The following is a 14,480-nucleotide window of genomic DNA, read 5'->3' as shown; positions in this document are numbered from 1 at the left end:
GAGTGCTGGACTAGGACTAGGGAGACCTGAGGTCAAATCCCCATGCAGCCATGATACCTGCTGAGTGACTCTGGGCCAGTCACTTCTCTCTCAGCCTAACCTACTTCACAGGGTTGTTGTGAAGAGAAACTTTGTAGTACTCCGCTCTGGGTTCCTTGGAGGAAGAGCGGGATATTAAATGTAAAATCATCATCATCAGCATCATCAGCATCAGCATCATCAGCATCATCTGTGTCATGTTAGCATGGTCCTCCTCTCTGCATTGGAAAGTCTGAGCTATACAAAATAGATCTTCCAATCTCCAAAAAGTACAAAAAGGGGAAAATGCATTTTTAAAATACCTGGAAACAACTATAAGAAGCATTTATTTCCCTATCTGGAAATCTCTGTACCATAAAAGATACTTTTAAAAAGAATGTATTACTTAATGAAATGTTCTTCCCTTGCTGTGTTGTTTTCTGCATTTGGCAAGCATGTGTATGTGCCAAATACAGAAGTGATTATTATGGCCAAATGGAAGAAACAAATTCTTGTAACAGACTTCAGAATCTCACTAAAGCTGCACAGTTGGGCACATTGTAATTTGCTTCAGACCAGTCCAGAAATCCATTATTTCCATTTGTTTGATCAATGAATGTCCAAAGACAGAGGGTCTTTCAAGATTTACCTGTGCACATTCAGATGTGTTCATTTTCAGGATTGGCTTGAAATGTATGTATGATATAGCCTAGTCCAAAGAGGGCCACAGCTGAATACTGTATGTACATACAATTCTAGAAATACCAGTTCTCTTTAGGTCTGGCCATTAGTAGATCAGCACACTTCGGAAAACAGCAGGCATTTCTAGCTGTGTCTCTATATGGGAGTACAAATCTAACATATACAATCCTATTCATCTGAGTGGATGAACACTGGCTGACATACAGAACAGCCTTCTGGGTGGCACAGAGCACTCCTGGAGCTAGAGCAAATCATCCACATTTGATGATCACCCCCTGGCATGCCTAAGGCTGCATGGCCCCAGCGCAGCTAGGAAGAGCTCTCATGCATGCTGGCGTGTCTTCCTTTCCTGTTACCAGAAGCCTCTTCTGGATGTCAGCTACCATGTGCAAAAATGCTGAGCAGTTGGATAAATGGGAGAGTTTACATAGGGTTCCACTGACACAAAAAGAGCACACAGTGTATTTGGAGTACAAACCAGCTTTGGTCAATGGGTACTTTTCTTACAAGTGGATGTGCGGTGGGATATATGCTACCCCATCCCCATATTTGAAAGATGTGTAAAGAATCTGAAGCATTGTATATAGTCCCCTTTCCTGTTTTTGATGAACAACAATTTATCACTCCTAGATTGTGATGCTTCTAGAGCATATGACATACAGATATTTAGAACTTGGGAGCAGGGTGTTGGTGCAGCAACTCTTACCCCTGAACTTCAAGCCATTCATTTAAAAAGTAATTTGTCAGTTTATTCCTTTGAGCTGGCATACTGAAAAAGAAAATTCTAGGTAGGCCTGCACAGTTGGCACAGGTAGCCCAAGGATTATGCAAAGAGGCTGGAGTCCTGCACCAAGTTACACATGTGTGATTGTATTTAGATCAGTTGGGCCAAATGCATGTAAAGAGTACAGGATTTCAGCCAATGAAAATGTCTGCAGTCCTTTACATAAACGTGTCAGACACATTATCTTCTCTTTTCCTCTGCTGAGAGTGACAGAAATAAAATCTTCTTTGGATGATAATACAGAATGAACTCAGCCTTCTAATAAAGAACATGTACAGTATTAATATAAAACATATGAACATAAGAAGATCCTGCTGGATCAGACCAATGGTTCAGCTCTTCCAGCTCCCTGCTTTGCACATGCACAGGGGGCAACCAGATGCCTCCAGGAAGCTTTCAAGCAAAGGATGAAGGCAAAGCTCTCCCCTGCTGTTGTTCCCTGGCAACTGGAATTCAGTGGCTTACTGCCTCTGAACATGGATGTGAGGAATCAGGAATGTTCAGGTTAAAGTGACTAAGCAACTCTCTGCAGAAATTAACCCTTTTATTATATTGTATACTGTAGTAGTAAAGTTTGTTGGAAGTGCATGAATAAAAAGTTAGTGAAATTACAGGAGGAACAATCTATATAGCAATAATAGGTGCATTCACTGTGCATCTGAAAGAAAAAAAGAGAGTTTTCACTCATTTTGGCCTAAAACTTTGTGTTCAGGTTTCCAGAATTCTGACATCAGAACCCAGATAACACTGATTAGAACCATAAGGCTTTACAATAAAAGCTAAAATATTGACCATATGATGGCAAAACAGTCTATTTTGTGGTTAACTTATTCTCTTCTAGCTACTCTCTGATGAAGTGGGTGGTGCTGTGGAGGATGACCGTCTTCTTCTAGATAAGGACCTTGATCGCTCTGCACTGTAGGTAACATGCTTATCATAGTTTTGTATCTGAGCTTCAAGGAAATCCCTTTGTTGCTGGCTGATTGTCTGGCTAATCAGTCCAGGGAGAGCTTGAATGCTACCAATTAGTGTTTCCAGTTTTGTTTCTAGAGTAACAATCCTCTTCTCAAAGTCTTCACTTCTTTCATTTAAGTCGGAAATCATATCATACATGATGTTTTGTGTCTGCAAAAAAGAAAACAAAGTGGAAGAATAAAGCAAAGTGACTTTTTCTACCATATTTCATACATTTTCATTTTACTTATCTCTAGACCAGTATATGGCAACAACATTAACAGTGATATCATAGTAGAAAATGGCCAATATCACAAAAAGGGTATTCACATGACCCATTGGTGGGAGACAAGGCAGGGTACAACTCACCTTCCCTCCAGACAATGGTGAGGCTTCTCTTCAGGCACGCTGCTGCATGCCCACACAATCCATGCTGCTTGAAGCAGTGTGGATCTCTGGAGGGCAGGACACTACGTCCCAACCTTTGGGTGTCCCACAATGTACTGTATGATGAGTGTGGTACATTAGGGGATACCTTCATGATATGGGTGCTCTAGGTCAGTGTTTCTCAACCACCGGTCCATGGACCGGTGGTGGTCTGTGATGAGTTGCGTGCCGGTCCATGCTGATCCATGAGGAATTCATCCCCCCACCAAACAATTCTGAGCCGGTGGGGGCCACCGCTGCTGGGAGCTCTCTGGAGCTCATTTCTAGGCAGGCAGCCCTCACTGCTGGGATAATGTTCATTTCGAGGAAGCTAAATTAGTGTTATCCCAGCAGCGAAGGCTGCCTGCCTAGAAATGAGCTCTGGAGATCTCCCAGTGGCGGTGCCCCCCCCAGCTTGAAATTGTTTTGGGGGGTACCTGAGAGTGGGGGCAAGGGGGGTGACCCCTTCACTAACTGCTGGTCCTGGAAACTACACACAAAGGATGTACTGGTCCATGACTTCAAAAACATTGAGAAACGCTGCTCTAGGCTGTGAGCAGTCTACCCCCATGGGATGGGTGTGCTTGGGCTGTGAACAGCCTGAGCTCGCACACAATCCCGGCAGACGGGTTGAGGGCACAAGTGCCCCTTGGCTAAAGGCTGGGCTTAGAAGTTGGGTTTAGTTGGGCGGGAGCACTGGGCTCCACCTGCCCTAGCCTGAGCTAGGCTGCTTGTGAGAACAGCCTTCCTGTGTTTTTATTTGAAGGTTCACCACTTATGTGTATTGAACTGAGAAGTTAACAATTTCTTTGTGGAGGATGTTCAGATATCAAGCAAATAAGTATATGGGTAGGTCAGAAAATACTTCAGAATTGCAAAGATAGGAAAAGAGACTCAGTTCAACAAATTCTGTTTACAGTTATTGCTGAGAAGCTCTTCTGCTTGTAGAATAGATGCGGTTAAATCGACTGTGCTTTCATTTTTCTTCAGTGCTGATGGTAAAGAGGGTTTCATAGTTCTAAAGGACTCTAAATACATAATATAGTGGAAAATGCATTTTACAATCTGTGTCCATCGATTGTTGAGCTGCTACCTATCCCAACACCTTGAGATGTTCACATGACAAGTCATGTGGATGAAAATGTGTGTTTGTTGCAATCACACATTACTTTTCAGCTGTAAATGTGTGGAATGCATGCAATATTATTATTATTATTATTATTATTATTATTATTATTATTATTATTATTAATTCGATTTCTATACCGCCCTTCCGAAAATGGCTCAGGGCGGTTTACACAGAGAAATAATAAATAAATAAGATGGCTCCAATACAAGTTCCACTTAATTTTTACCGTTTTGATGGTGTCAGGGAAGGCAGTATTTTACAGGACGTTTACACAAGGTTGTCCTATTCACTTCAAGAACCTGTGCAAAGAATCAGTGAATCACATCTCCAGGGTCAAAAAACGAGTCAACTGCCAACATGATGTGCAGCATTACAGTCCCATAATGCTGTGTTCTGGGCCTGCTGTAGACTCAGGACACACTCCAACCCTCGTCGGAATGGGCATTTGCACTAGCAGCACTTCTGTAGTTCCCCCCATTTGTGACAATGGTCAAAGAGCTGGGGTTGCGTTCTGAGTCCACAGCAGTCCTGGGGGCACAGCATTAGGTGTAATGTTGTGTATCATGTGGGCCAACATGTGTTTGTTCAAACTGACCTACCACCAAAAGATGCAAAGTGTGACATGAACTGTGCTCATATGACTTATCAGCATAATGATGGGTTTATTTTGCCCATTCAGACTCAGCAGAGAAATGGGAAAAGGTTGTATCAGAAAAGAAATTGGCAGGAAATGCATTCAGAATAAACATGCCACTTGCATTGTTATGCTACAATTATTATTATTATGGATATGGACCAAACATTTGTCTGGTTACTTCAAATCAATATACAAAATGGAGCACCTCCCTCTGCTTCCTGAATCTTGCTGCCCCCTAAACTCTGCCAGATTGACATTCAGATAATTCCCTGCTTCTTTAAAAACAGTTTGGATGCTAGAATTTCACTAGATGCAGATTTTCCTATGTTAGTTCTGCTCAAGTCCCTGTTCTCATTGGCCCCACCTTTCCTGTGCCCTCCATACTTCTTTCCCTCAGATGCCTACCCTTCCTTTATGTTCCCTTTTCTCAGTTCACTGCCTATTCTGCCCCATTTCTTCAGCCTCTTGGAATCTCTTGTGACTTTATCCCAGTTAGGTTTCCTGTTCTCTGCTGCTTCATTTTTTGATACAACTTCTCCTATTGCATGACCACAGTTCCCCTCAGTCAGTCTGATCCTTTGTAGGGATGTGTGAACCAGTTAGGGGGTTCGACAGTTCAGGGCCACACAAAGGCACAGTGTGCAGGCGCCCAGCCCCCAACATGGCTGCCGGGCCACCAGGTGAAGGCCAAAAACCAGCTGATGAGTGGCCAAACCAGGCAAGGGGGTGACTTAGAAGGCTGGCGGGGGAGGGGGGACCCCCACCACCACCTCCAGGAACTCTTCTGAGGGGAGTAAAAAGTTAATAATAATAATAATAATAATAATAATAATAATAATAATAATAATAATACAAACATTGGTGGGACCATAAAATTGAAAAAGTGGTAGAAAATGAAGATGTAAAAATATTATGGGACTTCCGACTACAAACAGACAAACATCTGCCACACAATACACCAGATATCACTGTAGTCAAGAAGAAAGAAAAACAAGTCAAAATAATCGACATAGCAATACCAGGGGATAGCAGAATAGCAGAAAAAGAAATAGAAAAAAATCACCAAATACAAAGATCTACAAATTGAAATTGAAAGGCTGTGGCAGAAAAAGACCCAAATAATCCCAGTGGTAATTGGCGCCCTGGGTGCAGTTCCAAAAGACCTTGAAGAGCACCTCAACACCATAGGGGCCACAGAAATCACCATCAGCCAATTACAAAACGCAGCTTTACTGGGAACAGCCTATATTCTGCGACAATATCTATAACAACAGCAACAACATTGACAATAAAATTCAGCCATCCCAGGTCCTTGGGAAGGACTTGATGTCTGGATAAAACAAACCAGTCAATAACACCTGTCTGACTGTGTAAACAAGAGAGATAATAATAATAATACTTTTTAAAAAAGAATTTTAAGATCATGAAGCCCCCGAACCAAACTGGGGGGGAGTTCGAGGGGGTGCCAGACTGAACTGGCACAGTTGGGTTTGATGCCAGTCTGGCCTCAAACTGAACCGGGCCAGCCAGTTCTATGCACATCCCTCCCTAATCCTTTGCTTCATACACTGCACTTCTCCACTGCACTTCTCCAGGGTATCAGATGGAAGTCTCTCCCTGTCTTACTTGGAGATATGCGGGTTTCAATGCGGACCTTCTGCAGGCAAAGCTGATGCCCTGCCATTGAGCTACAGCCTGTCAATAGAAGCTGCATTCTGCTGAGTCAGATAGTACCAGCTTAGCATTGTCTACTCTGACTGGCAGAGATTCTTCAAGATCTCAGGCAGGAGTTTTCCCCACTTTTACTTGGAGGTGCCCAGCCCAGTACTGAATGTAGGATGTTCTGCATGAAAAACAAGGGCACTGACATTGAGCTACACCCCTTCCTCATCCTTTACTTTGCTCACAAGATCCTGAACCATTTGTGAAAATAATATTTTGGGGAGTTTTACTCTCTCAGCAACTCAGAATGTTTATAAACATTTCCTAACATTACTCAGCCAATATCTAACAAAGCGTACAAACGTGCAAGGAACAAAAATTTTGAGGAATAATTCTGTTAATATGATTGTAGTTCTTGGACTTTTTGTTGTATGTTGAATCAAATTTTTATCCTAAACCTTAGCGATTAGATCAGTGTCAATTTACAAAAGAAAAGAAATGCACTGATACCCATTGAAAAGTGCTGCACCAACCTTTGCCAAGTCCACCAAAGTGTTTGCCTGATCGTTCAGTTTCCTCTGTTCCATTTTAACACTTCTTAATCTAAAAGACGAAAATCCAAGTCAGATAGCTCTTTTTTGCCAGCTCTTAAAACTCATATACAGCATGCATCTAAACAGATAACTGCATGAACAATGTCTTGAATACTTTGTGTACAGTCATAATTGGTTATGTGTCTGGTACAATGAAAAGCATGCTTCCTTAACACCGCAAAAAAGAAAGAGAGAGCAAGAAAATGTGATGTCCCCGAGACTACTAATTGCCATAGTTAACGCTGAATTCAACGTGGGAGGTAAGGATTTATTCATAGTATATGAAAGAAAGCCAAAACATTCCTTAAAGCTCCAGTATCCTAGCAAGTAGGCATAGGAAGTAATGAGCAACAATTAGGTCTCCTTATTCTTGCCTTAGTAATTAAAACTCTTCCATATGCCTACATGGTTAGATACAGGTATAAGCCCTCTTCAGTCTGAAATGGATTTGGTTAGGAGGTGTTTGAACCTGATGAAAATACAGTGATAAGTGAGTTCCTTGTTAATTTTTAAAAGCTTTTATCTGACCAGCAGCTAAATAAAGAGCATCCTTGTTAATATATTAGTTTTACTGTCCTTAATGGTGCTGACTTGGAATTTAATACCATTAATTTTTAAAATGTGCATGCACAAAACAGTCTTCTTAATTGGTTTAGCTGGGCTGTTTATCTGTCAGTGATTAAACTAGAACACTCAGAAGTATCATATATGTATACTATAAAGAAGACTCATGGGTATATTCTTCCCCGATGCCTAAGTAATTCCATTCATGTTAATTAGCTGAGTACAGAAAGAGAAGAGAAAACAAGATGTATTGTTTCGCAATGTAATAAGGAAGTGTGTCAATCTTTGTTTAAAAGTCTATGCCCAATGAGTCTGATTGAGTTAGACAAAGACTGGCATTCAAAATGTGAGAGACCAGAAATTGTTTTAATCTCCAGAAATCAGCCTTGTTGTCAGGGCATTTTTAAGGCTCTGAGAGACCTGGGGGCAGGATGTTCAATCGAGGCCCCCACTTTCTTTGCTCTGGCTGACATACTATGCAACATTACTCGTGGGATAGAACATACCATTTGTCCAATTGTGCAAGCACAAAAAGTGCACAGAGTTGCATGACAATGTGGCCATTATATAATGTGACTGCACTGTCACAACTCCATTTGCGCATTTTTTTTGTACTTGCACAACAGCACTCTGAAGAACATAAGAACAGCCCTGCTGGATCAGGCCCAAGGCCCATCTAGTCCAGCATTCTGTTTCGCACAGTGGCCCACCGGATGCTCTTATCATGTTCCACCGTGTCAATGTATCCTGCTTCCTATGTCAATGTAATAATCCCAGGTACTGAAATAACTCTAGATCCTGGGGTTATATTAGGTTTACTACCTTGAATGAAAAGTATCAATTTGATCATTTCAAATACATATGTTGGATCCCACTCTCTCCATGTTGGGAACTGGGGCAATTGTCCCTCCCCCCACCCCCGCAAAAATACCCTGCTTGCTATAAATGACCAAACAGATATGAGTGGCTGTCTCCCTACTAAACTGCATTTTTCAATGCATAAAATAGTCCAAACCACAACTCCATATTCATTCCAGTGCACACCCAGAGAGCTCTAGTGCCAACAGGCTTTCCCATTCATTTTAGTGGGAGATGGAGTTCTACACTTGAATCTGTTTGCACACCCAAAACAGTTCCCTCCACTGAAATGTGTGGAGCCCTCTGTTTGCAGGGAAGTGATGCCTGCATTGAATTGCTGAATGCTTATCTTCTTACAATGTCATTCTGTCATCACAAAGACAGAAACATAATTAAGGAGTTTGTGTATCTGAGCCAGCAGTTTTTTTGTACATGTATTGATAACTTCGTACAGTGCACATTCCATTATTTATTACTGTTTAGAGCTCCACTTTTCTATAACATGAAATTTTGTAGCTCATTAGACAAGTACAAACTGTCCGTTGCTTGGTCTCATCCTGTCCCACTTTCCAGGCCATTGTCTCAATCCTCATAGATTACTGGTATCCTTTTATTTATTTATCTTTAAAAGTGTTTATCCTGAATTTGTACTATTGCGCCATGCACTTATTCATCAGAATTCCTTACACATTTCTTGTAACAATGTCCATTACCAGAAGCTCAAACTGGCTATATCACAATTCCAAAACTCAGCTGCTTCTTGATACTTCAGCATGCTCTTTCAGTATGGTACATCCGATTTACTGGGGTACATACATTTGAATGAGCATATAGATGCAATCACACAAATGCAGTGTTGTTGCAGGGGAGAAACACCCCAAGTTCACAATCCAGAATAAGTACAGGAAATACAGAAAGATTATTTTGCAAGACTGTGATGGACAAACTGAAATGAAGTGCAACAAGTGCAGTTTGGTGCTGGTTTGGACACAGTCACAGATTTTTAGACACATATTTGCCTGTGCAAATTTTTGGAAACACATTATAAGTGTGTCAACAGTTATTCTTGAAAGAGAGAAAGCCAATTAGTGACATTTTGAGCTTAAAACTCCCTTCCCTCCCACATATGCACTTTTGGAGAGCCATCATAAAAAATAGCATTGGTTGGAAGGATTAAAATGTGGCAATCATAGAAAGTGACGAAAGTAAAGACGTCTCCTATTTAAGCATTATTGTTAAATGCAACCTGAAGATAAGAATTTTTTTTGAATAATGATAAATATGTGTTTTGACTATAAAATTATGTATTTGTGGACAGATCCAGAAATGGGGATCCATATGAAGAAACAGATCTCCATGTATGGATTAATTTTCTGGATCTGTATGCATTTGATGTTTTCTGAGGCCAGATAAAGAACTGCTTATTTCCCCAAACTTTTAAAATGATTTAAGACTACATATAAATATTCATTTTAATTGGGTTTTAGATTACAGTTTGTTTGATTATTTAACACATTTGTAAACCGCCCCAAACCTATGTCTCTTTACAGTTTACAGTTATGTAAACACACAAAACTTGTGTCTCTGTACAGTTTACAGTTGTAGACATTCAATTCACTTGTTCCTTTATCTTTTAAAAAAGAACAATTTTGTGCTGATTTTCCACTCATGCTATTGATCAGTTATGATTATGTTCCTCAGTGTGTGTGTGTGTGTGTGTAAACTGGATGTGACATTGGAGAGGGAAACATTTTATAAACTGATCATTTCTTAGCTGCAACAGTCAGATTAGAAATAAGATAGGCCAGATCTTTCTCTGTAAAGTAATAAATATTGATACTCTGATTCCTTCCTAATGAACTTCACTTATCACAGAAGAAATTCATGACTTTGGATCGCAGTTCCACAGTAGCAACCAGACTATCGAAATTCACAAATAAAGGATCCATTTGTTGCATGCAGACAGTGGTAAATTCTGCAAATTTGAAAGGAACAGCTCACACAACTTACTTCCGAGCTCTATTTTCATTGTTGAAATAAAAAGACAAAACAAAAGAAAAGAAAATGTAAAATAGACTAAAACAAATCAACACAAGGGGTGGTCTCCATGTGAGCGCAATGGGCTCCATTATGTAGCTTGTAGTTCACACATTTCCCCCATAGCATTTCTTGTGAGCCCAGTCAGATGCAGGATAATACAACAGTATCACTACAGTTTCTGGACCACACTTTACCATGTCTTCTCTTACAATCTTGGTGCAAACATATAGAATTATATCAGTAGTATCTAAAGATGTTGGCTTTCCATCCCATCTTTGCTGTTCACCCAAAGGAAGAATTGATAGCCATGGAATATTAATAGGATTCTCAATTTTTAAAGTTAAGGGTACCACTGATCTGGATCCATAAACTGGGCAAGTTTAATATTTGTTTCTTCCTAACTAATTCTTGGGTGGATTAGAAATAAGGTTCTATAAAAGAAATAACTTCTTAAAGGAATAACCAGAAACATAGATGAATATTGCCGTGAATTAAAAAGAAGAAAAACGGGCTCAGTTATAAACATTCATATTTTGAAGCTACCAAAAGGATATGATTCAATCCAGATATGGGGCAGTCCACTATTTTGCTAGAATACAACAGCAAATTTAATCCATCCATTTGACACAGAGGCCAAGTGGTTCAGGACAAAGGAGAACTCAGCAGTAAAACAGAAGTCTGACTCTGCATAACAAGGAAAGATGACCACCATGGGAATAACTCTATTGAGCTCTTTACTCAGTATCAGATACAGAATAAAGTTCTGCTACCTCACACAGCACTTTTGAGATTACTGGTGTACAGCTGCGTCACTTGTTTTGAGAATAAAAGGCCCATCAAAACAGGCAATTTAAAAAAAAAAACTTTATAAAAATCCAGATACTTCTAGCAAAAGCTCCTAGAAAGTAAAGTTAGTAATGAATCCGAAATCTCATATTCTGATTAAGTGAGAATTATCTCTTTAGTGATTTGACACACTGTTCTACACTTATCAGTTACCATCTCGGTGCCTATTGCCAGGATAGATTCCATGGGTGTATGAAAAGAAATGATTCATGAAGAAGGGTGCTGTAATACCTCTGTAGAGGTGTTCTCTACTTGAAGCCCATTCTTAAGTGTGTCCATTCAGAAATAATTCAAAGGTTCACTTAATTCAGTGGGACTTGCTCCTCATAAACACCTACAGATTTGCATTCTTAGGCTACCATTGAATGCTATTACAATATAGTAATTCAAACCAAGTTAATCATGTGATGTATTTCACAGGAAAACATTCCACCCTCCAAACCGAACAAGATAATATACAAAAGTAAATGAAGATATTAATATGTATTCTGGATTTTCTTTTAAAAATAAAAACACCCTAATTTTTGAGGGAACACGTTTCCCCACAGATTGTTTCTATGGTGCTGTTTTTTATAGTTAGCCACATTTAAATGCATGTTTGCTAAAATGAATCAGTTTTCACTGTGACTAATGTATTTTGCAACTTGAATATAGGATATAAACATTAATGAACTAAGCCTCATCAAATCACTTGTCTGAAACAGGAAAGGAAATAATATTACAGCCTTTTACAAAAGGAAAGGAAGAAGCAGGAGTCATTTGTGCAACTTCTTTTCCCACTTCTGGTGTAAGGTGCCATTCCAGACCCCTGCAGTGAGATCAGTTAGCTACAGACAGACCCTGGAGCTCACAGATATTTTTTGCAGGGAATACTCGTAAGTCCCACTCATGTGGTTAAGAAGTGGCAAAAGAGTATAGTAAAAAAGAAGTACAAGTAAGTCACTCTTTTCTTCTTTTCCTAGTCCTTCTGACTCCATTCCTTGCATACTGTCTCGGAGTCTGTCAAGAATCACTGACCTAAATTCTCACCTAGAGGCTGATGAAAAGCAATATATACTCTTTATATTTTAACTTCTACCCAGATTCAGGGATTGTGATACAGAGGCCCAAAAAAGTCAATATTCATGGTCCCTATTTCGTATGCCTCAGCCTACATCTTTATTGCTCCTTTTCTAGGCTCTACACTCTTTCTTGGCGCCACACAATCTCAGCCTTTACTGAAGTCTCCCTGTTGGGTGCACAGAAGAAAAGTGGAAGAGGAACAGAGGAAACTGCCATATACTGAGTCAGACCATTGGTCTATCTAGCTCAGTATTGTCTTCACAGACTGGCAGCGGCTTCTCCAAGGTTGCAGGCAGGAATCTCTATCGCGACCAAGAGGTTCACGCAGATGAGACAGTAAATCTCTTCTGGAAAAGTTTGTATGGTTATGTGCAAAAAGACAAGAGTATCTCTTCTAAACAGCAATGGGACAAATTATGGAAATGGACATTGGACGTAACCCCCCCCCCGATTACCTGATGTGCCTTGTAATCCTCCACCCCTGAGTTACAGTACTACCTGCATATACTTCATAACCTTGTGGCTTTCCAAATCCTTGTGTGTAAATCTTTGTAGATATATCATGTACAAACAACCACTTTGTATATAATTATGCTTTGGCAACGTACTGTATGCTTTGGTAGTTTGTTGGTTCAATAAAAAAATCTTGTCCTTTTAAAAATATATATATCTTGTCCTATCTTGGAGAAGCCAACTTGAAACCTTCTGCTCTTCCCAGAGTGGCTTCATCCCCTGAGGGGAATATCTTGCAGTGCTCACACATCAAGTCTCCCATTCATATGCAACCAGGGCAGACTCTGCTCAGCTATGGGGACAAGTCATGCTTGCTACCACAAGACCAGCTCTCCTCTCCAAGAGAAATGTGATCTTCCCTTGCCCTGGCAAAAGTGTTTGACCACTCTCCAAAGGCAGGCATGAAGAATCTGTCCTGCTTCTATCACATTCTTACAGATTTTGCTGTCCTGGAAAATTATTCCATATCAGGAATGTTCCAGCTTAAAGATTTGGCCTGTTCTTGTACTTTCTAAAATGCTCCAGTAGAACCAATTATACTCCCACTAACTTTTCACTAAGTATACTCTGAAGCAACAGTTTCAAAGCAAAATATTAACTTGTAAATGACCCAATCATTCCAAATAATCATGGAAATTAAATGAATTTTCTTTAAACTATAGCAAAAATAATCCATTCAAGTGCTAAAAGTCCTGAGCAAAGAGAATGGCTCATACGTATAGAGACAGGGAATGGGGAGACAGTAAAAGTGGGGAATCCCACTTCTCCATTCCCAGATCTTGGACAATCTATGGAGTGTCTTGGATATTTTTGCTTTTAGCGACCTTGGGGGAAATTGTATGCACATTGCATTGCATATCTGACTAGGCATCCATATGCAGATACCATCCTTGGCTTTTAATGGGATATGCATTCAGAATTCAGATACACTTTCAGCTGTACATTCCCCCACCCACCCCCCACCCCCTCACACAACAGAAAGTAAATCAGATAGAATCAGACAGACAGCCTGGGACAGGCTGCAGCAGAAAAACTATCCACATTAGAAACTGAACCTGCCAGATTAAACACAGGATCCCTAATAAGGAAAAAAAGAGACAAACCAAAATTGTACTTACTGGTGAATAGCTTGCAGGAATTTGCGCTGATGTTTCCTTACTTTTGCATGATCTATCTTTTTTACCAGCTTTGTATTTTTATAAATTAACCATGTTTCCCTGAGTACATTGGCAGCTGCATTTTTCACCTGTTTTAACAAAAGAAAACACTAGGCTGACTAAAATAGCATTAGATTCCTTTTGAATCTCCCAAAGCACATGCTGTCTATCATAAATATTTACAGGAATGGCTGCTTCTGAGAACAGATGCTATAGAAAGCTAATGCAGTTAAAACATATCTAACCTTATTCTCAGCTTGGCACACCCTTTATCAGCTACCCATACCCAACACCTTGGGAACCATGAGTTTGATATGTTGATGGTTGTGATGCAGTAAGTCTAATGAATATGCTGACCCTTTCTTCCACATGCAAGGTTTTCCCTTTTCTCTTGAGTTGTCATGGAGCATTTGCTCTTTGCAGATGAGAAGTGGAAACTGACTTGGAAGATTGGGTCATGCACAATATACCCTATATGCATTTGCAAAGAAAAATAACTGTATATGATTAAAAATATAACTGGAATTGTTTATTG

The 14,480-nt window shown here is 40.0% G+C and overlaps 1 protein-coding gene across 2 annotated transcripts in view; it reads right to left on the bottom strand.

Annotated features, from left to right (window-relative positions):
• Window positions 1-2,031: 2,031 nt before the first annotated feature.
• KCNN2 (potassium calcium-activated channel subfamily N member 2) overlaps window positions 2,032-14,480 on the bottom strand; it is a 132,341-nt gene continuing 119,892 nt past the window's right edge. Inside the window, exons 7-9 of one of the 2 annotated variants that reach the window (XM_053293544.1) lie at window positions 13,907-14,034; window positions 6,846-6,915; window positions 2,032-2,629 (exon numbers count right to left, since the gene is read on the bottom strand). In XM_053293544.1, the coding sequence (XP_053149519.1) occupies window positions 2,342-2,629; window positions 6,846-6,915; window positions 13,907-14,034 (486 nt within the window). In that variant the 3' untranslated portion in view covers window positions 2,032-2,341. The remainder of the gene's footprint in view (window positions 2,630-6,845; window positions 6,916-13,906; window positions 14,035-14,480) is intronic. The other variant, XR_008315664.1, reaches the window with a different exon arrangement.

This window comes from Hemicordylus capensis, chromosome 2 (assembly GCF_027244095.1).
Source record: "Hemicordylus capensis ecotype Gifberg chromosome 2, rHemCap1.1.pri, whole genome shotgun sequence".
NCBI classification, from domain to species: domain Eukaryota; kingdom Metazoa; phylum Chordata; class Lepidosauria; order Squamata; family Cordylidae; genus Hemicordylus; species Hemicordylus capensis.
The sequence above is the reverse complement of the archived record's forward strand: the minus strand, read 5'-3'. Positions and strand labels throughout refer to the sequence as shown.